This window comes from Heterodontus francisci, chromosome 2 (assembly GCF_036365525.1).
Source record: "Heterodontus francisci isolate sHetFra1 chromosome 2, sHetFra1.hap1, whole genome shotgun sequence".
NCBI classification, from domain to species: Eukaryota; Metazoa; Chordata; class Chondrichthyes; order Heterodontiformes; family Heterodontidae; genus Heterodontus; species Heterodontus francisci.
The window spans coordinates 109,256,395-109,282,198 of NC_090372.1; the positions used below are offsets into that span (position 1 = coordinate 109,256,395).

The 25,804-nt window shown below is 42.7% G+C and overlaps 1 protein-coding gene across 1 annotated transcript in view; it reads left to right on the forward strand.

The window, feature by feature from the left end:
• thsd7aa (thrombospondin, type I, domain containing 7Aa) overlaps positions 1-25,804 on the forward strand; it is a 543,974-nt gene that overhangs the window by 409,072 nt on the left and 109,098 nt on the right. Inside the window, exon 11 of the mRNA XM_068051191.1 lies at positions 9,539-9,642. Coding sequence (XP_067907292.1) covers positions 9,539-9,642 — 104 coding nt within the window. The remainder of the gene's footprint in view (positions 1-9,538; positions 9,643-25,804) is intronic.

Consider the following 25,804-nt stretch of genomic DNA (forward strand, 5'->3'; position numbering starts at 1 on the left):
TATTGGCAGTACATTGAGGGGGGGGGAGAAGCCCCTTAAAAATTTAAATGACCCAGCAGGGCTGGCTGCCCTTTAAAAGTGGCACCAGCGCCTGCACGCAGACAGCGGACGCCATTGCCAGCGTTGGAGAGCCCACCCCCTCCATGTGATGGGGGTCGGTGGCCCAACTGACTCATTATCCTCGGCTGGCGTGAGGAAGATGGCTGCGCGTGGCCCGCACATGTGAGCCGCCATCTTTTCTGCCCACCGCCGCTCCCGGTGGCGGGAGAAGTTCAAGACCAGTGGGGGGGAGGTGAGCAAGCAAAGATGGTGGGGATGAGCACCCAGTGATGGGGCAGTGCTGGCGGAGGGAGGTGATGTGCGATTCAGAGTGCAGGGCCGCGCCGAGCGGCAGTGTGTTTCCGCTGCTGGTGCATGGTCGTTGAAGGGAGCAATTGTTGGAAAAAAGGTTAGTAATGTTTTTACCCAGTATCCCCTATTTATAATGCCTTTATCTTTCTGAAATTTGCTCACTGACCCCCTGTGTAGGACAAAAATTGTAATGTGGCCCCTCACATCAAAAGGTTGGACACCCCTGGTATCAAGTATTTTTCCTACCTTGTGATGCTTGCTGTTTTTTTTTCCTGTTGTCAAAATAAAGCTGTAGTGGTCCCAAAATTTGGTTTCTGAGTCTATTTCATACAAGGCCAATTCGAGACATTTAGGTCAAATTTCTCCTCCTGAGGACTGTGTTACGGCGGGATGGGACATCTGACACTGGCTAGGTCCAGTTTCCAGGGTCAGGATTCATCAGAAAAGGATAGCGGAGACTTGTTGGAATTTCTGCTGCCAAGAAGGAGCCTGCCATTCCCCTATAGCATTAGAAGAGGCAGTCGTGCTGTTTAAAGGGCAGAAGTGCCCAAAAATGGGAAGATTGACAGCCAAGTAGGCCTTGGCAGAAAACAGGGCATACAAAATCAAGGTAAGTTGGGGCTGGAATGGAAAAAGAGTTGGTGGCTACAAGGCTGCTGCCCAAGGCCTAACGCCTTTTCCGTGGTAGCCCCAGGAAACAAAGGTAACACGGGTAGATTGGAGAAAAATCCACCAGGGAGCCAAACCTCATTCCCTCACTTCCAATGCCAATTGCTTGTGGCAGTTCTGAAGGGATTGGCCAACAGTGGTCTCGGCTGGGGCAAGAGGCAGAAGTTGCAGGTTGGAGGGGATTGTGGAAGAGAATCCCACCCAGCCTTAGCTTTTTGATCCTGCTTGATTCCATTTTTTTTGAGAAAGAACACTATCATTGGAAGTAAGTGAAACAACATTGCTACGTTGATAATTGTGAAAACAATAAATTCTGTAGCCTTGACAGCTAGAAGAAACATAGGATCAGTATTGTGCTCCTAGTGCAGTGGCAGCAGGGTTGCAGCATATCAGATAAGCTTGGACCTCAAATAGCAGATCTTGCCATGTGCAAGAATTGGCTCCAGATTTGAGGGCAGTATATTGTGACCATCAGTTCTTCCAACGATGCTGCCTGCTCTAAAAAGTGAACAACTTCTTAACCTGAAACGTGGTTAGGGGCAGTGACCTAATTTAGTGGCCAGATTTTGAAGGAAAAAGCCACACAGGAATAAAAAGGACAGTCTCAGCGAAATATAATGGGTGGCTGAATCAATAGCACCCATTCAACAGTATAATCAAGGTTACCCACACAAGCTGTTTCCATAGTGCAGTGGTTAGCACATTCAACTCATATGCATGAAGTCCCTGGTTTGATCTTGGGTGGAAACATTGGCTGGAATTTTATCAGCCCCTTGGCAAAAGGCAGGGAGGCAGGAAGGCATTGGAGGCATGCCATTTTGCCAGTGCCAGTGGCAGTATAGCTGGCAGATGTGCTACCCACAGGAGCCCAAGTGTGTCACTTAAGTGGCCAGTTAAGGGTCTCTTCCTGTCTCTGCAGGCATTTTGCCAGTTCAGTCCAGGACTTGAGCACCAAAATCAAGGCTGATATTCCAGCTCAGTACTAAGGAAGTGCTGCACTGTCAGAGGTGCCATCTTTTGGATGAGCTGTTAAACCAAGTCCCGATCTGCCCTCTCAGGTGGATAGAAGCTGAATTTACAAAAAATTCCTTACAATCATCTTGGGCCTTCAAATAAGGCTGGTGTTAATAACCAAACTTGCAGCTCAAAACTGGGCATTCATGAAGCACTGTGGGCCATCAGCAACAGCTAAATTGTATTCCACCACAATCTGTAAACTCATGGCCTGGCATATCCCTCACTCCACTATTACCATCATGTCTGGGTATTAATCCTTGTTCAATGAGGAGTGTAGAATAGCTTGCCAGGTGCACCAGACGTACCAAAAATGAGGTGTCAACCCAGTGAAGCTACAACACAGAACTGAATGCATGCTAAACAGTGGAAGTAGCATGCTATAAATCGAAAAATAAAAGCAAAATACTGCAGATGCTGGAAATCTGAAACAAAAACAAAAAGTGTTGGAAATACTCAGCAGGTCTGGCAGCACCTGTGGAGAGAGAAGCAGAGTTAACGTTTCAGGTCTGAGTTCTGATGAAAGTTCACAGACCTGAAACATTAACTATGCTTCTCTCTCCACAGATGCTGCCAGACCTGCTGAGCATTTTCAACACTTTATATTTTTGTTATAAACAGAGTTAAGTGATTCCACAAGAAAACAGATCAGATCAAAGCATTGCAGTCCTACCACCTCCAGTTGTGAATGGTAAACAATTAGCAGGAGGAGAAGGCTTCCTGAACATCCCCATCCTCAGTAATGGCAGAGTCCAACATCTGAGTGTAAAAGGCAAGCCTGAAGGGTTTGCAACCATCTTCAGCCAGGAGTGCCAAGTATATGACCCATCTCAGAATCACAGAATAATACAGTGCAGAAGAGGCCCTTCGGCCCATCAAGTCTGCACTGATGCATTAAAACACCTGACCTGTCTACCTAATCCCATTTGCCAGCACTTGGCCCATAGCCTTGAATGTTATGACGTGCCAAGTGCTCATCCAGGTACATTTTAAAGGATGTGAGGCAACCTGCCTCTACCACCCTCCCAGGAAGGGCGTTCCAGACTGTCACCACCCTCTGGGTAAAAAAGTTCTTCCTCAAATCCCCCTTAAACCTCTCACCCCTCACCTTAAACTTGTGACCCCTCATAACTGACCTTTCAACTAAGGGGAACAGCTGCTCCCTATCCACCCTGTCCATGCCCCTCATAATCTTGTACACCTCGATCAGGTCACCCCTCAGTCTTCTCTGCTTCAGTGAAAACAACCCAAGCCTATCCAACCTCTCTTCATAGCTTAAATGTTCCATCCCAGACAACATCCTGGTGAATCACCTCTGCACCCCCTCTAATGGAATCACATCCTTCCTATAATGTGGCGACCAGAATTGCACACAGTACTCCAGCTGTGGCCTTACCAAAGTTCTGTACAACTCCAACATGACCTCCCTGCTTTTGTAATCTATGCCTCCTCCTGAGAGCCCCACCATCACAGATGCCAGTCTTCAGCCAATTTGATTCACTCCATGTGATATCAAGAAACAGCTGAGCGTACTGGACACAGCAAAGGCTATGGACCCTGACAATATCCAGCTGTAGTGCTGAAGACATGCTCCAGAACTAGCCATACCTCTATCCAAACTGTTCCAGTACAGCTACCACACTGGCATCTACATGACAAGTAGAAAATTGCACAGGAATGTCCTGCCCTCAAAAAGCAGGAAAAGTCCAATCCAGCCAATTACTGCCCTATGTAAGTCCACTCTCAATCATCAGCAAATTGATGGAAGGTGTCATTGTTTCAGTGAGATTTCTCTTTTTATCGAGTCTTTCTCACTTTTAACTCTTGTCCTGACAAGACAGTGACCAAAATGGTAACAGGATATTTGGTGTAGTAATTCAGGAAAAAATTTAAGACAGGATAAATTAAACTTAACAAAATTCAAGTAGTGACTTTACAGCTCTCAAGGTTGCGCTTTCCAATTGAGTTTTGGTCTCAGACGACGTGAAGACTCTTTCAATTCTTTTGTCCTCTCTTTGCCACGTGCTGGAGTTCTTCTACTTCTGTGGATCTGCTTTGGAATCTGCGCAACGAGGCATTGTGGACCCTGACTTTTAACCCTTGCTATCCATCAGGCCATCAAGTGTTGGCCTGATGGTTAGTCCAACCTCTTTGATGTCAGTTGCTAGCCTACTCTAATTGGGATTTAAATGATAGGATACCTGCCATTAATTATGAAAAAAACTATGAAGAGCTCTATTCATTTTAATTCTTATCTCCTTAGGCTGACGATATGGAATTTGTTCAAAAACTGATTCTTTGTTACCTTTAAGCTGTTGAATATTATCAGCCCACAATGCCTTTTTGCTGACAGTATTACAGTGAGTTACAGAAAATTACTCTTTAAACATTTGTAAACATTCTTTAAACATTTTTGTTGTTAAAGCTACATGATTAAGACATACACAATTTAATGCATATAACACTCATATAACTCAATCAAGATTTTAGGATTAATTGTGGCTGATAGATTAGTTTAAAATATAAAATATCCTTTGACTAATGTTTTAGTATCAGTTTAAAGGATAAAGTAAATAATAAAGTGTAGCTAATTCTAATCACCCCAAAACCACCTAAAGTTGACTGTGTGGCACTAACTCAGCAATAACCAGCTCACCGATGCTTAGTTTAGGTTCTGCCAGGCCTACTCAGCTCCTGACTTCATTACAGCCTTGCTCCAAAGATGGACAAAAGAGCAGAATTCCAGAGGTGTGGTGAGAGTGACTGCATTTGACCAAGTGTGGCGTCAAGGAGCTCTAGCAAAATTGAAGTTAATGAGAATTAGGAGGAAAACTCTCCAACGGTTAGAGTCATACCTAGCACAAAGGAAGATGTTTGTGGTTATTGGGGGCCAATCATCTCAGCCATAGGACATTGTTTCAGGAGTTCCTCCGAGCAACGTCCTAGGCCCAATCATCTTCAGTTCTATCATCCATGATCTTCCTTCCATCATAAGGTCAGAAGTGGGGATGTTCACTTATGATTCCAGTGTTCAGTTCCATTCACAACTCCTCAGATAATGAGGCAGTCTATACCCATATGAAGGAATACCTGGACAACATTCAGGCTTGAGCTGATAAGTGGCAAGTATCATTCATGCCACACAAGTGCCAGGTAATGACCATCTCCAACAAGAGAGAATCTAACCACCTCCCCTTGATATTCAACAGCATGACCATCAGTGATTCCCCCATCATCAACATCCTGGGGGTTAACATTGACCAGAAACTTATCTGGACCAGCCACATAAATACTGTGGCAACAAGAGCAAGTAAGACGATGGGTATTCTGTTGTGAATAACTCCTGACTCCCCAAAGCCTTTCCACCATCTACAAGGCACAAGTCAGGAGTGTAATAGAATACTCTCTACTTGCCTGGATGAGAGCAGCGCCAACAACACTCCAGAAGCTCAACACCATCCAGAACAAAGCAGCCTGCTTGATTGGCACCCCATCCACCACCTTAAATGTTCACTCTCTGCATCACCGGCACACTGTGGCTGCAGTGTGTACCATTTACAAGATGCACTGCACCAACTCGCCAAGGCTTCTTCAGTAGCACCTTTCAAACTTGCGACCACTTCTACCTAGAACAATAAGAGCAGTAGGCAAATGAGAACACCACCTGCAAGTTCCCCTCCAAGTGCACACCATCCTGTCTTGGAAATATTGCCATTCCTTCATCATCGCTGGGTCAAGATCCTGGAACTCCCTACCAAACAGTACTGTGGGTGCACCTACACCACAGGAATTCTAGAGTCAGCGCACCACCATCTTCTCAAGTGCGATTAGGGATGGGCAATGAATACTGACCTTGCTAGTGATGCCCACATGCCACCAACTCTTAAAGAGAAATATTGTTGCTAACAAGAAGACATATGTAACTCTGTTCTTGAAGTTACAGACTAGTTCTATATTGATTAATTCATGAATGGTGAAAGGAAGTGAGGCTGGATCCATAAGGTAATTGCATCTACAGTGCTGCTTGTGGGCCAAGAGGAGAGGACTGTTTCCACCTGTCCCAACAAGCTTACCTACTTCCAGTTCCATGATCGCCGACTCCCCTCAATCTCCACCACCCCTGCGATCGCCACCCACCTTCATGTTCTCCCTGCTCCCGTGATCTATGATCTCCCCCCTTGTTTCCATCTACCCACCTGACCATGATAATTCCTGGCTGCAATCACTCCCTCCCTCCTTACCTGCACTCCGATCCTTAGCTGTTGTATTATGCCAAAGGCTTTCCTGCCTGACAGGCTGGGCTGTCGGATAGTAAAGCTACAGAAAAATTGTAAACAGCATCCTGCAGTTAATATCTACAGGATGAAACCCATACATCTGGATTTTCTGTCCAGAACTCACCATCGCCACCCAGCTCCTACATTCTTCCCGCTTGCCTGTAAATATGGGGAGCAATGTGTCAGTTACGTATACGATAAAATACAGAGTTAGCATTGTGAATTAACATTTTAAGCAAGAAGGGAGGACAAACCAGTCACGGGTAGAAGGGACTGGCCACTTTTAAGACGATACATTTGAGATAAATGGAGTACTGCTGTCAAAGTGATTTTGTGACTAAAAGCATTTATCAAACCCCCATGATAGATGAGTCTACGTACATGTCACAACTCGTTCCAAGGTCAGAACATGCTGTGGTTTCTAATTCTGCTTTTTTTCTTCTGTCTTTAAAGCTCAATAAACTAGCCATCTATCTTGTTTAAATGTTGTTTAAATGCTGTCTAGCACCAAAAAGATAAATAATTTCTTTGGTTCTCAGTACAAACACATGTCCATTTGTTTGCACTATGAAAAGCATCAGTCCTGCTTAACATCCAAAGGGAAGCTCAGAGTTCTTTTGAGTAATGGTACTTGATCAGGTGAAAACCTTTTGTTTTGCTTCCTGATTGACGGATAAGATACATTTAACTATGAGGCACAGATATAGGAAGTAATACAAGACAAATCCAATTGAATTCAGTTCACCATGCCAGAAACCAGGTTATGTTTATACAATTTAGGCTCATTGATCTGAGGATGTTCTTAAGGTTAATTGACTCATTATTGTATTTATGTTTATACATTGTACAAATCTGAGTTCATTTTACTAATTGAAAATAAATATTAGTTGCTTTAGTCTATAATGATCATAAATGGTACAATTTTAAGGAGGGTGCTGGAACAGAGAGACTTGTGGGGGTTTACATAAACAAATTCTTGAAAGTGGCAAGGCAAGTTGAGTAGGCTGTTAAAAAGCATATGGGATCCTGGGCTTTATAAATAGAGGCATAGAGTACAAAAGCAAGGAGGTTTATGCTAAAGCTTTATAAATCTGTAGTTAGGTCTTGGCTGGGTTATTGAGTTCAATTCTGGGCACCATACTTTAAGAAGCATGCCAAAGCCTTGAGAGAATACAAAAGAGATTTACTAGAATGGTACCAGGGATGAGAAACTTCAGTTATGTGGAGACACTAGAGAAGCTGAGATTGTTCTCAGAGCAGAGATGATTAAAAATAAATTTGATAGAGCTGTTCAATAAGAGAGATGAGAATTATTTTACACAGCAAGTTGTTGTGATCTGGAATGCACTGCCTGACAGGGTGGTGGAAACAGATTCAAAAGGGAATATGATAAATATTTAAAAAAGAAAAATTTGCAGGGCTACAGGGAAAGAGGAGGGGAGTGCAACTAATTGGATGGTTTTTTTAAAGAGCTGGTACAGTCACAATGTGTCAAATGGCCTTCTTGTGTGCTATACAACTCTATGATTCTATGATCTTCAATTTGAAGGAGAGTTTAATAGCATAGATCAAGACGATGTTATATCTAATATGTAAATTACTGAAAGTTGGGTAATTGATCATTCTTTGGGTTCATACGTCTTTGAAAAGAGATTATAAAAAGTACACCTTCTAGTTTGTAGGGGACCTGGACCAGTGATTGAGAAGACAGTTCTTTAAAAAAACAAAATTAAATTGGTTAATGAGAATTGTTTTGTTTGCATTTGTGCAAAGTAAGTTGTACAAGACTACAGCATGGTGAAGGAGACATATTTGGGGCAATATCTCACTGGGGTAGATTTCGACTTAGTACAGTAATGTAAGTCAGGTAATAGCAAATTGACAGTCCATAATACATCTCTCTTGAGATGACCTCAACAAAAATAAAATCTAGAGTGTTGTAAAACAGGTTGCCAATTTATTATCACCCATTTTACACTATCATACAAAATCAAAACTTTACCCCCTCTGTGTGATATTAAGACTCAAGATTCTAAACTTTCTTTGTATCTTATTTTATTGACAGCATTAACAACTTTGTTAAAATACTGCACCAACAGGAATGTTACACTCTCATATCAACAGCAGGGGCAGATTTAATTCCCATTGCGATTTTGACAAGTTTATTAGCAAAAGTCAGAATTGATGTCATTCTTGTCAGTTTGCCACAACAACATTTCCGACATGACTATTACTTAGGAAATTGAGTTAAGATTTAGCTAATGTGGAAAGCGGCCAACCTTCTTAAGAAAATCATATCTTCATTCCATCAGGAAACAAACCTTAGTCACATGAGGTCATCTATTTCCCTGCCATTCTTGTGAAATTGTATATACGGATTCCAAATCAATACGAAGATAAATTAATATTTCATTAAAAAAAATTATTTGTGCAGGGTCAAATGACATGGGCCACTGCAAGTCACAGCGTATTTGTATTAAAAAGATAATGAAATAATATTTAGGAATAATCTTCTGCCCTGATGTTTAGGATTCTGAGTGTGAGGGCATTAGCCTTAATATGGCAGTAGGAGTCAAGCAGGGGATGGGAGACGGGGAATAAAGAAGGTTGTTAATCCTTTCTTTTACATCACTGGTTCAAGCCCTGCAGCTATTCCAAAAGCTTTGGCTTTCTGCAGACTACTTGCTGGTTATAACAGGCAGTGTTAATTAGTGTCAAGTCACTTAAGGGGTCCAAGATCTTGATGGATCACAGAATAATTACAGTTCAGGAAAGCCCATTCTCAGAGATCTGAATAATCCATTGCAGCATCCAGTTGTTTCCTAAATATTTCCAAGATTTTTGCCTCCACTTCTCTATTTGGGAGCTCAGTCATGCTTTGTTTGAAGAAAATTTTCCAGATATCAGTCCTAAAATTAACTTTTACTGTGTTAGCTAGTTCTATTTCTGCAGTTTAATTTAAATAATTTGTTTTGATTAATTTTTCCATACTTTTAGCAATGTAATATCCCTCTATAAGATCAATCTGATACATCCTTTCTTGGCTGAAAGGTTCAAGTTTCTTCAGTCATAGGTCAGACCTTGGAACTGTTCTACCCTGGAAGAGGATGCATTGTGAGAAGTAATGTGGAAAATATAAATATGGTATAAAAGAATAAATGCAACATATTTCCTTCCTTCTTAATAAAATTGCATGCAGAAACTTAACGGTACATTCTTTCTAATAGGTGGAAAACACACAAGTGGCGCCGGTGTCAGTTAGTACCTTGGAATGTCCGTCAAGACAGTCCTGGAGCATATGAAACCTGTGGTCCAGGACTTCAAACCAGAGGTTAGTTTACTTTTTTTAATGGCCTTCTTGTCACATGTTAAATCTATTTGGCAGGAGTTTCCGCTACAATCTGCTACTTTTTTTTCACTGCATTTCACCCGAATTTGGCAAATCAGGACAAAAGATTTTAAGGGTTTTAAGTGCAAATTACATTCAATGCAAATTGAGTTTCCAAGATCCTTTGCTCTGGTTTAAAAAAAATTGTGCTAGAATTTGGCACCAGCCACAAAATTGGCCACATCCCAGAATGAATTCATTAATATTGTCTGTTTCTGCTAATTGTGCCTGTTTGCTGGCCTTCAAGGAGGCTCTTAAAATTAAATAGGCACAAGGACACTAATTGGCACATCTTAGAAGCTTTTAAATATATATTTTTTAACTTACTAAGAAACTGACTACTGAACACCAATGTAATCGGTAAATGGTTCTGTTGTAAAGCCATTTTCAGTTATTTAAAATCAGATTACTCATGTGTAGTGGACTGGACAGTGATTAAAAATACAGATTTTCTTTTGTAATAAACCTATTTTCAGCTGTATTAATAAAGATGCACCAGGCTACCATTCTTAAATATGACAAGGAATATTTTTAATGCAAAAATGTTTTTAAAAATGACATTCCAAAATGCTATCCAATTGTATTGGTACATAGTAGATTTTACATTTGCTGATATGCAAATGAGATTGAGCAGAATCTTGAGGGAAAAAAACTAGTGCAATTTTGAGCGCAATTTGGACTTGGATTACCGATTGCACCAAAAGCAGAAACTCTTGGCCATTACATATACATTGAGCCTGCTAACTAAATTGGAACGCATTTTAATGGTGTGAATTAATGAACTAGTAACACGTAACCACACATCCTTGCCAACTCTGTTTGTTCAAAAGAGAGAAAACTAATCTCAAGGTTTAAATTCCAGAATTTAAATTCCAAAATTTGTCAAATTAGGAAGTGCAGCAACAAATTTGGAATCTGAAACTTTTATTTTCTTAAATTAAGGAATTTAGACTAGACATTTTTCAACTTCCTTGCTAGAAAATATAATCTATTCAACAAGATTGTTGAGTAGAGACATTCACAGGTACATTTGTTACATGTTTAATTGGATTATTTAAATTGTCATGTTGTCCACATATTTTGTGAAATGACAGAAAGGTATTTTTTATTTTTTTAGAGATACAGCACTGAAACAGGCCCTTCGGGCCACCGAGTCTGTGCCGACCAACAACCACCCATTTATACTAACCCTGGAGTAATCCCATATTCCCTATCACCTACCTACACTAGGGGCAATTTACAATGGCCAATTTACATATCAACCTGCAAGTCTTTGGCTGTGGGAGGAAGCCGGAGCACCCAGCGGAAACCCACGTGGTCACAGGGAAAACTTGCAAACTCTGCACAGGCAATACCCAGAATCGAACCCGGGTCCCTGGAACTGTGAGGCTGCAGTGCTAAGCACTGCGCCACTGTGCCACCCCAATTACCTCTGGCAAATTCACTGTCTTACATATTAAAGGAATTAGAGTTAACAGCAAACATCCACATTGCTTCTCTAAGCATAATTGAAACAATAGTAAAGCATAAACAATAAATCATATTCTGTTCACTTCCATATTTCTATATCTTCTGATCGGAGAATTACATTTAAATGTCAAATCTTAATCAGAATAAAACATATTCCTGGATTATCTGATTTGATAATTTGATAACATATCAATATAACCAAAATATAGCCAAGAAATATGTAGACTGCAGTACTTCTGGGTAATTTTTTATGTTTTATGATGATTGAATGCTAAATGAAATATTGTAAATGTTGTGTTGCTCATAATGCAAAATTTGCCAATTGCTAAAATATGTCCCTATCTAGAACTTACAGCAATCATGATACAAACTTAACAATTTTAAACCAAACTAGTCATCCATTTATCCAGAGCTCTGTATGTAACAGAGTGAAATGTCATCTTAATGAATAACTTTAAAAAAGAGCAGAATGCTGCTGTGGTGGCTTAATGGGTGTAACGTTATACTAAGCAGAAGATTCGGGGTTTGATCATCAGTCCGTGATGAGTTAGCTGGTCTCAGCTGTTGTTACACTCTCCAACTACCTATCTGACACTAAATTGTGGATAAGGCCAAAATTTTCTCCAGCTAAATGTCATCAAAGCTGAACCCATCTTCTTTGGCTTCTGCAAAGAGCTAGACACCACTGGTCTTTACTCCATTCGTCTTCCCAGCTACCAGTTCAAGCTAGGTCAGGAGGTGCAGAACCCTAGTGTATTTCTGAATTTTGAGCTGAGCTTTCATCCTCACATGTGTTCTGGCTAGTTCTATTTTGTAATGGTTATAGGACTCCAGGATTAGCAACCCAGGATAGTGAGTTCAAATTCCACTATCGCAAGTTGTGAAATGAATGTCCTTCAGTGAACAGAACCTGTCACCCTGATCCAATCTGCCCAACATGTGACTCTGGACCACATTACATAGTTGATTCTTAATGCCCTCTGAAGTGCCTGGCAAATAATCAGTTGTCAAGGTAACTGGAACTGATTAGTAAATCTAGTCCTAGCATAGTCACCCACATCTTAACAAATAGTTTAAAAAAATCTCTGCAGCATGACTTATTTCCATCTCTATTTCCCTTCCATTGCTCGATTTTATCAGTTTACAGTTTGGCTTCTCTCATGCATTAAATACCATTAAATGAGAGACAACTGCCACCATTATCCTCATAATGAGATAAAAAGAGAATCAGCTTTAGGTGGTTTTATGGTTAGCATGTAGGGAGAAGGCACCAGTTGAACAGCTAGCACCAGCACATGCATAAAGGGTCAGATGTCGTCTTTCTTTGCTATCATGATTCTCACTCCTAATTATTATACAGCAATCTGTGCTAGACAATACATACATTTCCACACACTAGGTCAGGAAAGAATTGGACTGATATATGATGGCCTCACAGTTGAATAGTCTTGTTGCTCACTGTCAAAGAGGGTCCATGAAAAGCGTGCAAGATATTGGAGGGAAGTCAGTCTCCATGAAACCTTACTCCAGCACGAGGGGAGGGGAACAAGGAAGAAAATCAGAAAGAAAATGTAAAAAGGGAGGAAGAAAAGAAAACAGACTGGATGTAGGTAATCTTGCCAAAGCAGACCGACATAAAATCAAATTTTCCCATGTGAAATCCGGAACAAACAGGATCATTTTGAAGTTTTTGCACATTGTCAGATGTAAGGGTCTAACGTGACCCAAAGATTTCGAAATCAGTGCTTCCCTTCTGTTGTAAACAAATACATTCACTGTGGTTGCTAAGGGTGCTGTTTGCATGAGAGTATAAGCTATTAATACATCTCCCGAGACGAATGTAGTTCCTGTTTAAGTACAAACAGGGATGGATTTTTACCACTGAGCTTCCTGCACTGTGAGCGCTTTGGTTCCCACAAATCTGCATTTCACAACAACTGCTTTAAACAAATATCACTGTGAGTGTTATCACAGGCAGACTGCTTGTAAATTGTTTGGTCTCACTGTGATTTTTTTAGATTATGCGATAGCTTAAGGGCACACTTGTGTAATTTTTAATGGCTAAATTGAATTGTAAAGGAAAAAAGGTAATGTTATTATAAAAACATTACGAAACAGCAGTGTCCAAATGGAACATTCATCCAAACAATCATCAATTAGAAGTACCTCGGTTGTAATTTTCTAATGATATTGGCTTCTAGTAACTAGTGAAAATACATTTTGATCTGCTCATTCATCCCACAGCAGTAAATTCTATGACATCAGTAGCTGAACTTTAAAGGTAGTGGCCAGAATTTTATGTCCCCAAACGAGGGGGCTGGTGGCAGGGTGGCGGGGGGGCGGGGGGGAGCGTGCAGGGCATAAAATTGAGTGGGAGGTGGGGGTTGGGTGGCATTCCTGACCCCCTCCCGCTGCAATTTTACGTGGGGCAGCGGCAGCGAGAAATGTCCCACCCACCCCAGGCCAATCAAGGCCCTTAAGTGGACAATTAAATGGCACTTAAAGGCCTCCACCCGCCACCTGTGTATTTGATCCTTGGCTGGCGGGTGGCTGAGGCCTCAAAAAGCCGGCCTGGTGAAACCAGGTGGCCTTCGTGCAGGCTGGTGGGGGGGTCCTCCTGATCAGGCACACTGTGCCCTACGGAGGGCCGCCCTTTAAGCCCCAACTATCCCCAATGCACAACACTCCCCCTGCCCCCCCTAACTGACCGCCACCCCCCTTGCCTCGCTGGGGCCCAAACCAATTGGCACTGGTGAGGCTCCAAAAACCTCCATCATTTCCCAGGTCGAACTTCCCCTTCCTCTGATGGCTGGGTGTAGTCCCAGTACTGGCCACCGCTCCTGGTGGCACTGCTGGGATTAAGAGCTGCCGGCCCGCTGATTGACCGGCAGCTCCATTAGGCGGGACTTCCTGCATCAAGGAATGGGACGTTCCACCTGAGACTAATTAAAGGCATGGGGAGTGGAAAATCCAGGTCTGGCTCCACAGGCCAGGCGGAGGCGTGCTTGCCATCGACTTTTCGGTTGGTGGACGGGGCCTCCCGCCCAACGAAAAATTCCAGCCAATGTCTATTTTGGAATTACATTTGTACAGGTGAAAAATGATCCAATGTCTGCACATAAAGGTACGATGAAAGACACAGCACTCCTCTGAATTGTTAATCTCAGTCACAATGCTTTGGGGAGAAACAATGCAGTTATGATGGCTTCAGTTGAAATGAAAATCGGGAGAGATGCATAATGGGTGGCTGATTTGATATTGCCCATTTTACACTATTACTCAAAGTCAAAATTAACTCCACTGTCTTCTTCCTCTCTCCCTCTTCCCTCAACTCCTCCCCATCCCTTCTTCACTTGCCTCCATTTCGATCTTCCTTCTCCCCCTTCTTACCATCCCACATTGATTCCATTATTCCCCCATGTATTAACACTGCTAAACCTGAAAAATTCAAATTGGTCTTGTATACTTATGTATAACTCCAAAGGAGATCGACTAATATTATTAAAATCAGTACACCCTGTCACACATAAACATTCCTTATGGACCTCCAATGTCAAAAAATCCATACCCTTATGACATTTGTAATTGCATGTGATTTCTGTAGGTGATGCAGCAAAGGGTTTTTTCTGATTCAGAATACACAGTTGTTAATCCTGTTCTGTCTGTCACAAAACCCCTGTGACTCTCTAATTCCACCATTAAAACATGGCTTATATTTGCATGCATTTTCGATTTATTACACAGTGATGCTGTGGTGCAGTATTATGAAATTTCATTCATAACTCCAGCACCATATTGTTTTTGGTTTTCTTTCCTCCAAAGAAAGTTGATTTTTGGATTTTAACGTCAATGTTTTCCTAGTTTAATCCTACCTACTTTTTTTCCACGAAGTTTAAAATAATTTGTCCAGCACTGGTCACCTCTCTCTCTCTCTCTCTCTTCAGCCCTCCGGCTATGCCTTTTCAAGACACCACCCCACCCACCCCCTCACTGCTCAAACTCTTTTAATGAAATAGCGAGACTCTCATTTTGGTCCCTGTTCCACCCCTCTCCCATTCTGTTACCTGACTGCCCCATTTCAGCAGACAATCCTGAGAATCCCCGAGGAAATTACCAGTATAACTGTTTATCCTCTGACTAAAAATCTTGTTTCTAAATTAAATTTTAAGTTTACTTTCAATTGAATTACTTTAAAGTAATATTCTGGGTTTACTTTATCAGTACAATCTAATACTTTGGAATGTGCTCCTATCAACTCCAACTAATTGTAGATCTTAAGCTTTTCTAACCTATCCTCATGGATCATCTTTATACTTCTGATCAATCTTGTTTTATATACACGACTGGATGTCCACACTGTATGTCCATTTCGATGCATGGTGACCACACTGTACATGATACTCTAAGTGACGACTGACCAATACATTATAAAAGTCTCAACATAACCTCTTTGGCCACTGTCCAGGCTGTATGTTCCAATTGCTTTTCTAAATTATCTTGACATTGAACGTAACAAGTCTACTATTACTAATGGGTTATGGTCTAAATTTTCTTGAGTCAATTCAATTCATTTCATATGTTACCCATTTTTCACCCAATGCACAATAATTTACATTTACAATTCTGAACATTAAGTTTCAATAGCTGTGCAATCAATTCGATAACAGACCTAAATCTTTCTGTAAATCACTAATTGCATCATAGATCTTTACTGTTCTCTCTGTTTTAGGGCATGTAAAGTTAACAAGAATCTTGTTGCTTTCTGTACAGAAGTTGGTTATATAGATTAGAAACGGCATATATCCAAGCATTTCTCCCAATGATACTATGCTCAAAATTTCCCCGCCCACCCACTCCCGGTGTAATATACAATCTGTCATAAGTACTGTCTAGTCCTTTTATCCAAATTCTTATCCAGTTCCACATTCCATCCTGGATTTCCACAGATTTTAGTTTTATTAGTGTCAGGCAATGACCATCTCCAACAAGAGAGAATCCAACCATCTCCCCTTGACATTCAAAGGCATTACCATCGCTGAATCACCCACTATCAACATTCTGGGGGTTACCATTGATCAGAAGCTCAACTGGACCAGCCATATAAGTACCATGGCTACAAGAGCAGGTCAGAGGCTGGGAATTTTGTGGTGAGTAACTCACCTCCTGTCCCCCCAATGCCTGTCCACCATCTACAAGGCACAAGTCAGAAGTGTGATGGAATACTCTCTACTTGCCTGGATGGCTGCAGCTCCAACAACACTCAAGAAGCTTGACACTGTCCAGGACAAAGCAGCTCGCTTGATTGGCACCCCATCCACCACCTTCAACATTCACTCCCTCCACCACTGACGCACAGTGGCAGCAGTGTGTACCATCTACAAGATGCACTGCAGCAGCTCATCAAGGCTCCTTAGACAGCACCTTCCAAAGCTGAGACCTCTACCATCTAGAAGGACAAGGTCAGCACATACATGGGAACAGCACCACCTGCAAGTTCCCGTTCAAGCCACACACCATCCTGACTTGGAACTATATCGCCATTCCTTCACTGTTGCTGGGTACGACCACAGGTCGTACCTACAACTCATGGACTGTAGCAGTTCAAGAAGGCAATTCACCACCACCTCAAGGGCAATTAGGGATGGGCAATAAATGCTGTCCTAGCCAGCGATGCCCACATCCCATTCAAGAATTTTTTAAAAATCCTCTGAACCTTTCCTGCCCAGAAGAATCATGAGGATGGCTGGTGTGGGCAGTAAAATATCACACAGGTATTCCCTGCTGAGGTTGAATTAAGGCACAATGTTAGCATACATAGAAAAGCTTTTCTCTGCATCTAATACAAGCTATAATGAACCTCACCATGTTTTAAGATAGCCTAATCCCTGAGTCAGGGCTCGCTGACTGGCAGGCGCAGCAACGGTACATTGAGTGTCGGATGGGAGGGCGAATGCTGTTATCCTGAAAGACGATGACAGATTTGTGCTTTATTGTGCCACTGCCATTCCCCAGGATGGCATCTTAGCAATCCTAATAATCCGCTGGAAGATGGATTGCTGGACTGCTGTGAGAACCTGAAAGCCCCTTTTAGAACTAGTAGCCACAGCCATGATGGCAGCCCTCTGAGCATGCGTGGCAGCAAGCTATGCTTTCATGGCAACAACCTGAGGTCAGTCTGATCTTCCATTGCAGCACTCAGAATTTGCATAGCTTCTGCTTGTGCTGCATTAGAAGCTGAGAGATCAACCATCAGACAGTACATCATGGTTGGGTCCACAAATGCTCTCTTGGAACTGGCCACCACTCCCAAGCTGGCACGGATGGACTTCAAGCTCTGTGAAAAGTCCTATGCCATGTTGGTGCCGGACTCCTCCATGCTCCTTGACAATAGGCTTTCTGGCAGGCCTGCCAATGCACATAGCACTTCTTTGTGCACACACATCAGTCCTTATCTGGATGCCAACCCATCGAAATCCTCATTTGCATCCTCTGCAGCAGATCTCGCGTAACTTCACCCTCCGGTGAGCTGGTGCCTGCACTACCCTTTCCCCTGCCCTGCCTGCAGACCACCCATGCCCAGTGTCTCACCATGTGCAGATCCCACTCTTATGTCTTGTCATTCCCATAGCTTCTTAAATAATCCCCTTTAGACACAGATAATGGGGCGTACATCATATTTTCTCACATCTCTCCATTCGTGGCAGAATGATATAATGGGCAAGATTTTGTGCTGCTGGAAGGGCTTGAGGCGCCGGGCCGAAAAGGCAGGGGGAACCCATCCTCAGCCTTTTTGAGTCTTCCTGGCGCAATCGTACATTGTTCCGGAACCTAAGTGCCCAGCGCTGGGATCCCCATCCTTTTAAAGACGAGGATCCCACCGCCAAGAGCTACTGGCCATTCAAAGGGCCAGCAGCATTGACAGTACCACCACGAGCGGTGGCCACTGCCAGTACTGTAGAAGTTTTGGACTCAGGCCCAGCCAGTACTGCAGAAGTTTTGGACTCAGGCCTAGCACTGGAACCCCAGACCTGAGAAGCAGATTTTTCTGGGGGGTGTCCTCTGTGGGCCACAGATTGTCCACGGAGGAGAGACCACCCCCCCCCCCCGCCCCCTGCAGGTCCGCAGGGAGGGCACCTCATATTTAGAGGTGGCCTCCCAGTGTGGTGGAGGCGCCCTCCACTGCTGGTTACATCCCAGTGGCAGTTGGGGGGGGGGGGGGGTGGGGGTGGGGAGAGGCCCCTAAGTCGCCATTAATAGGCCACTTAAGGGCCTCAGTTGGCCTCTGGGTGGGATGGCCATTGTCAGCCTATCCCATCCCCGAAAAAATCACTTGGAGGTGGGGAAGCAATAGGCCCTCAAACCACCTGTCTCCCATCACAATTCTATGGGCCCCCCCACTGCCTCCAACCCCATCTCGGGTGGCGCATAAATTCCAGCGCAATGTGTGTGTTGGTACACAGGTTGTAATGCAGTAGTGACTGATGTGGCATTGTGGATATTTATATACATGCACTTGAACAATATATTTCCTAAGTCATTTTTGATTATATAACAACATAACATCCCTCTTTCTTTTAAACATTTTTTTTTTAGCTACTAACATAACTTTTCCAAACATTTTTTCTTTTCTTTTGACTAAACTAAAGAAAATTCACAATCAACTTTTACAATTAAATTTGCAATTCTGAACACTATATTCATTCTATCATTATGGTGGTAAGATGTTGTGCCTCCATCTCATAAATTTGGTTGTTGTCATCCTTGTCTGTAATGAGTTGGCGCACTGTTCTGGTGGTGTTTGTGTTTCTCCTGGGTCTGTGGAAGTTGTGCTTGATGTTGGTGATGTTGTGTCGCTTGTTGTACTGCTTGCTGGTGATGTTGCTGGCATTGTGTCGCTTGTTGGTGATGCTGCTGATGACCTTCTCTGCTTTACCAGTTCTGGTGTAGGCTGAGTATGGACTCTGTTCCTTCTCATCAGCTTACTGGTTTCAGTCTCGATGATGTATGATCTTGGAGTCTCAGCTTTACTGACAATGTTTGCTAGGTTCCAGGTTTTCTGGATTGGGTTTTGTCCATGCACAGATTGTCCTTTCAACAACTTAGGCAATGATTTGGCATGTTTGTTGAAGTGCTGACTTCCTTCTACCTGTGCATCAATGATTTGTCGTTTTACTTCCTCATGTGCATTTGGAGGATGTATCTTGCTTGGTAGAGTTGTCTTGTATTTTCTGCCAATCAATAGCTCTGCAGGCAATTTCATATCAGCCTTGAGAGGTGTAGCTCAGAGTGCCAATAAAGCAAGGTTTGGGTCTTTCTTTGTCTCTTGGCATTTTATGAGGGTCTTCTTGGCCGATTGGACATGTCTTTCTATAAAAAATTGTTCCCTTGGGTAATGTAGTGATGAGTTTATGATGTTAAATCCATAGTGTTCAGTAAACTCCTTAAACTCTCTAGAGGTGAAATGGGTTCCATTGTCACATATCACCCTTTCCGGAATCCCTTGCTCAGCAAGCAGGACTCGTACTGCTGTGATGATTGTTGTCGCTCTCAAATCTTTTACCTTCTGATGAATGGGAACTTTGAGAAATAGACTACTACTATAAAAATAAGTCAGCTCCCACAGTATACCATGGTCTGGGTGGGACCTTACTAGCCATCAGCTCTTTCGGCTGTGTGTTTCTATACTTTTGTGTTATGGCCAGGTGGTAAGGGTTGTGGGTGGTCCCCACTGTTCACCTCCCAGCTGACCACAGCAAGTGTTTTTGTTACTGGGGTTTAATTACCCCTTGTGTTTTATTTGTCAAATAAACAGACAGTGACAGGTTTTCTTGCAGGCTTAAAACAGAAGATTAACTATTTATTGAACAATGTTCATTCCCAAAATGGTTGCAACCACACCCACACACACATTCACTTGTGTGCACACACATGCACAAGACTAGATATCTAGAGATGAAAAGGTGTAAGTGGTTTGAAGAGAGGTAGGTGTTCAGGGTTCACAGTAAACCTGTTGAATCTTCTTGGAGGACAGTTTCTCTTTTAAAGTTGCAGGCCTCGGTTGTTTGTGTTTGTTAAGACTTCAGTCTGGAGGCGGTGGTCACTTTAAGTTCTCTGCTGCACCACGTTGAAGGGTAGAATTCGCTGCAAGACTCCTTTTTTGCTTTTTGCTGGATCTCTCACAACTCTCAGCTGGACAGGGTTTTTGTGATGTTGTTGTGATCTCTCCTCTCTCTCTCCAGAGTGCTACTTTTTCAGGTAAAAATCTCTCACATTTGCCTCTGTTAGGAGAAGTATGGCCCCCTCCCTGTGGTGACCAACAATGGACCAGGATGTGGCTACTTCACACCTTTGTTTCAGAAGAACCCATTCAATTCATGAATGTCTCTTGATGGTTTCAGGATAGGTGGAATTGACACCTCTTAGCTTGAAATGTAAGCTTTTGTACTTTACAGACAGTGCAACAGTTTGATAATACAGGACAAGTCAGCCCAGCCTTCAGTGACCATTTTGCAGCACATTGTCCTCTTTTTAAAGGAAAAGTCAATTTTTATAACTCTTCAGTTTGGTTCTGTATGTTCACCGCTGCACTTCTTGTGAGCGTGACATCTTGCATATATTGCAAGTACACACCATTTTTTCAATGTCTTTGTAGATGCTTATCCAGTACACAACTGATCTGGCTTTAAGCTTACACTTTTCCATTCACATGTGGCCTTCATGTTTCTTCTGGAGAAGTTCTCTCTGCATCTTTTTGGGTGCAATGATTCTGGATCTGGCCAGCAGAACACTGTCTACCAGTTTGATGTCATCTCTGATTGACCAACACTGCTAGATTACTGGTTGTGTTTCTTGCTTCTTTTCCAGCCATCCCTGAATCACTTGCTGAGAGAGCATCTGTAACTCTTCGTCATCTCTGATTTGACTCAATTTCAGTGGTGTCATGTTCACTAGGTGATGTATCTTTATACCTAGACCTTTTATCATATGTTTCTTATGTGGTGAGAGATGAGATAAAGTATCCACTAGCACCATTTCTCTTCCTGGCTTGTATTTCAGAGTGAAATCGTAACTCTGAAGCCTCAAGAGTAATCTCTGTAGTCTTGCTGGTGCTCTACACAGATTTTTCTTGTAGATCTGTTCTAGTGGACGATGATAACTCTCCACTATGAATTTTCACCCAAAAAGATATGTATGGAATTTCCCGTATCCATACACCACTGCCAAAAGCTCTCTTTCTATGTTGGCCTATCTGGTCTCTGCTAATGTTAGAGTTTTGGATGCGAATGCTGTTGGCTTTCCTTCTTGTAAGAAGGCCACTCCCAGTCCTTTCATAGAAGCATCTACTTGCAGAGTGATGTATTTTGCTCTGTTGTAGTATGGCAGGCTTGTCTCCTTGTGTTTACTGAAACTCCTCTCATGTGACTCTGGCCACTGGTACTCAATATTTTCTTTCATCAGCTGTCATTGGTTTGCTGTGTGTTTTGATATGTGAGGTATAAGAGAGCTCATGTACTGAATCAAGCCAAGAAAACGTCTCAGCTCTTGTTTCTCGGGGCTTCCATTTTAGAGATATCTGTGACTTTTTCAGGACTTGACTTGACTCAATCAGGTGTGTACACCATTCTGAAGAACTGTCATTCTGTCGGTAGTTAGGGTCTTTCCCATCTACACCATAGATCTGGATATCATAGCTATGCCGATTTCTCGTTTGCATCCCCTGTATGGCTCGTCTATTTTTTGCTGGAACACATTCAGTGAGCTTTAGGTCAAAAGGTGGTTGCAGGAATTTGTACCGTCCAAAGGGTATGTTGAATGTTGTCAACATCGAAGATTCCTCATCACGCTTCACATTCCAGTAGCAATTTCTGGCATCAAGCTTGCTGAAAACTTTTGCCCCTGCCAGTGCTGGTGTGATCTCTTCCAGTGTTGGAATAGGGTAGTGATTCCTCTTTATTCTTGATTAAGATCTTTGGGATCCAGGCAAATTCTTGGCCGTCCATTTGGCTTCTCCCTCACTACAATGGAATTTACCCAATCTGTAGGCTCTGTGACTCTGGCAATAACTTTATTTTCTTTTATCTCTTTGAGTTCTCTTTCAAGTTTTCTTCTTAGCTCTATTGGTACTTTACATGGGTGATGAATCAATGGTTTCTTCTCTGGGTCAATGGTGATGTGATACTCAAAATCTTCACAGCATCCCATCAAAATACTCTGGATACATTTGGACCAGATCTTCCTTGCTTCTGATTGGAGGGCACTTTTCAATGGATGTGCTACCTTCCATCTTCATTGATGCCTCCTTCATTTCGTGGTTTACCGAGATCTGCTGCAGCTCTTTGCAACTGCTCAACCCCAGGATAGCTGGACCATCTGTTACAGTGATGTAGAATATTGTTATGACCAGGTGAGAAGGGTGTCTAGGGGTCCCTCTCAGCCTTCACCTGGTCTTACCGTAACAGAGTTTTATTCGAAACTCAGTGTTTTTAACTCTCCCTTGAAGAATCCTTGTTCACCGCTTTTCAATTATAAGCCAAAGAAACCAGCACAAACAGGTTTTCTTAGGTTTAAAAAAGAAAAGTTGAAATGTATTAAACCTAAACTCTAATTCGGTTGATGCCTACAGATACACGATGCTTCCACACTAGCATGCATACGTGATAAGCACATGCAAATAGAGACAGAAAAGAGAAGAAAAATAAAGTGGAAAAGTTTAAGACAATATCTGAAGAGTTTTTGCTGCAGTTCTTCAAGCTCACTGTAGAGTCCGTCATTGTAGGTAGATCTTGCTTTTCGTTGGGGCCCTTGTTCGCTGTAGGAGACATTTCTCCCTTGGGGTTCATGTGTCTTCAGTGAATTTAGAGGCTTGTGAGGAAGAAATGGGAGCAGACAGGAGAGATCTTCTCCTTCCAGCAGCAAACAGTCTTTTGCTCTGAGTTCAAACTGTTTGTACAATTCAGAAAAACCGAGGTTGCCAAGCAGATTAGCCTTGTGACGAACAGGTCTGACCACTTCTTGGCTCTGTGGATTGTATCATCTTAGCAGGGCCTGGAATGCGCTTTCCTGCCTTCAGTGTCTGGTGTTCAAAGTCCATTGTGGGTTAAATGGATAAGGAAAGTAACCTCTCTTGTCCCTATTGGTATGTAAATGTCTTGTAGCCAGGTGTCTGGCTTTCCTTGTAACTGGCCTTCTCTTCTTCCCAGCAGCAATTTGAAATTTCATGTCCCTAAGGCAAAATTAATATGCCTCATTCTTGGCAGGTGGGGATCTAGCATGACAAATATACAGTTCACATCTTTTCCGTTGTGCGTCCCTTTGATTTGAGTTGTTTCCAGCTGTTGAATCTCATTTCCACCATATGCTGTCAGGATGACGTTTCTCGCTTTCAGAGCATCTTTCTGTGGGTAACTGTTCATTTTCAAATTTTCAGGAAAGATCTTCTGGTATAGTCTGAGCAGGATGATGTTACTCTGTGCTCCAATATCAAGCTTCAGCTTCAGGTTTATGGTTGTGGGATTACCTCTTACCACCTTCCTGATGTGTATGATTGTGTGAATTTCTTTTCTTTGGGAACTTTCGCATCCAGACATTTCATGTAAGTCTATGTCTATTGCATCCTCAAACTCCTATCATCTTCCAGGGTATGGATGGTTTGGTTTCTTTTATTTCTCATTTACCCTGTTGCTCTGCCTCTGGTAATTCCTTTACCATTTACTTTTTGTCCTGCACATCTTTTTCTAGTGATTGGGCTTTCCACAAGCTCTGCAGTTTGATCTGGAAGTGGGACATTTCTTTCAGTCTGTGAATTTGTGTAGTCGTCCACATCTTTTGCACATCTTTCCCTCTCTCTGGTGTGCATTCCTTGGTTGCTGTTTCACTGCATCAACCCTTTTCCTTTCCCTCGACTTAACTGCAGGTTAGCCAATGGGGTAATCAGCATCTTCATCTCTCTATTCGTGGCTTCATGTGCTCTGGCTGTGTCTACATCCTGCAATGGCCTTTCCAATTAAAGCTTTGTGTACATCAGGGTGTGCAGAGCCCCAGATGAGCTGATCGACCCACCTTTCATCCATGTCCTTAAATTTATACTTGCTGGCTACGTTTCTCATTCTCGTTAAGATTGTCAATAGGCTCACCTCGTTCTTGTCTCAGCTGCTGAAATTCATAACAGTGGATCCGATGGTTTGACTTTGGCTGAAGATGTGTGCTGAATTTCTCAAAAATCATGTCTGACTTCTTACTTTTGTTCTCACACATTTCTCAGCTGTTGAAAAGATCTAATCCTTTCTCTCCTGTCCACAAAAGGATATAGCTGACCTTTTCCTCTTCATTAGTGCCTTTCAGAAAACTACTGAATGTCAATTTACACTTTGGCTTAAATTTTTTGAATGCTTCCACAATGTTGTCAGCCTCCCAATCCATCATGTTCATTGCACGTTCATTGCTGCAGCAGCAGCCATCTCGTTTCTCGCCCAATTTATGCAGTTTTTTTTCTGGCATTAATTTGGGTTCTTTTGCACCATCAACTTGAACATTTACACCACTGTTATGGTTTGAATTCTACTCTCAAACACTTTGCTACCACCATATTATGTGATTCCCAGAGCATCTTAAATAGTCACATTTTAGACACAGGTACTGGAGCTTGCATCGTATTTTGTCACATCTTTCCATTTGTGACAGAATGATACAATCTGTTTGGTAACAGGTTGCAGTGCAGTACTGAGTGATGTAGCATTGTGGAGGTATATATACATATGCTTGAACAATATAGTTCCCAAGTTAGTTTGGATAATATAACAATATAACACCCGCCTCTAAGCTACCCTCTAAAGAAAGCGCAGTGTCGTTATCTGAGCTGATAGCTGTATCAGATTGAGAGACAGTGGGGAGAATTTTATGCTCTCCCTGAGCAAGTTTGGAGGCGGAGACAGCATATAATCGAGTGGGATGGTGGCAGGGGAGAACCCCGCCACCTTCCCGCCTCTGCCGAAATTAAGTCCGGCCTTCCTGACCCACTGCCATTTGAGGCCGTTAAGTGGGAAATTAATGCCCAATTAAGCACCTTATCCCAGCGCCACCGCATTTAGCCAAGTGGTGGGCGGGACTGTCTCCAAATGGGAAACACAGCAAGAAAAACTGTGCGGGTTGTTTGCCTGCTCCGGGGGTGGTGCGGGGGGTGGGGAGAGTTTTCCTCGTCAAAAGGCACTTAGTGTCTGAACGAGGGAGCTGGCATCGGGAAGAGGGGGGCCCACCGAGAGCCACCTCCTACCCTTGCTGCTGACCCCACTATACCCCTCTCCCCCTTGGAAACATAGAAAAATTACAGCACAGAAGGAGCCCATCGTGTCCCTGCCAACTGAAAAAAATAGCCGCCCACGCTAATCCCACTTTCCAGCACCTGGTCCATAGCCTTGCAGGTTACAGCACTTCAGGTGCATGTCCAGGTACCTTTTAAAAGAATTGAGGGTTTCTACCTCCACCAAAATTCCTGGCAGTGAATTCCAGACACCCACCACCCTCTGGGTGAAAATGTTTTTCATCATGTCCCCTCTAATCCTTCTACCAATCACCTTAAATCTGTGCCCCCTGGTAATTGATCTTTCCGCTAGAGGAAACAGGTTCTTCCTGTCTACTC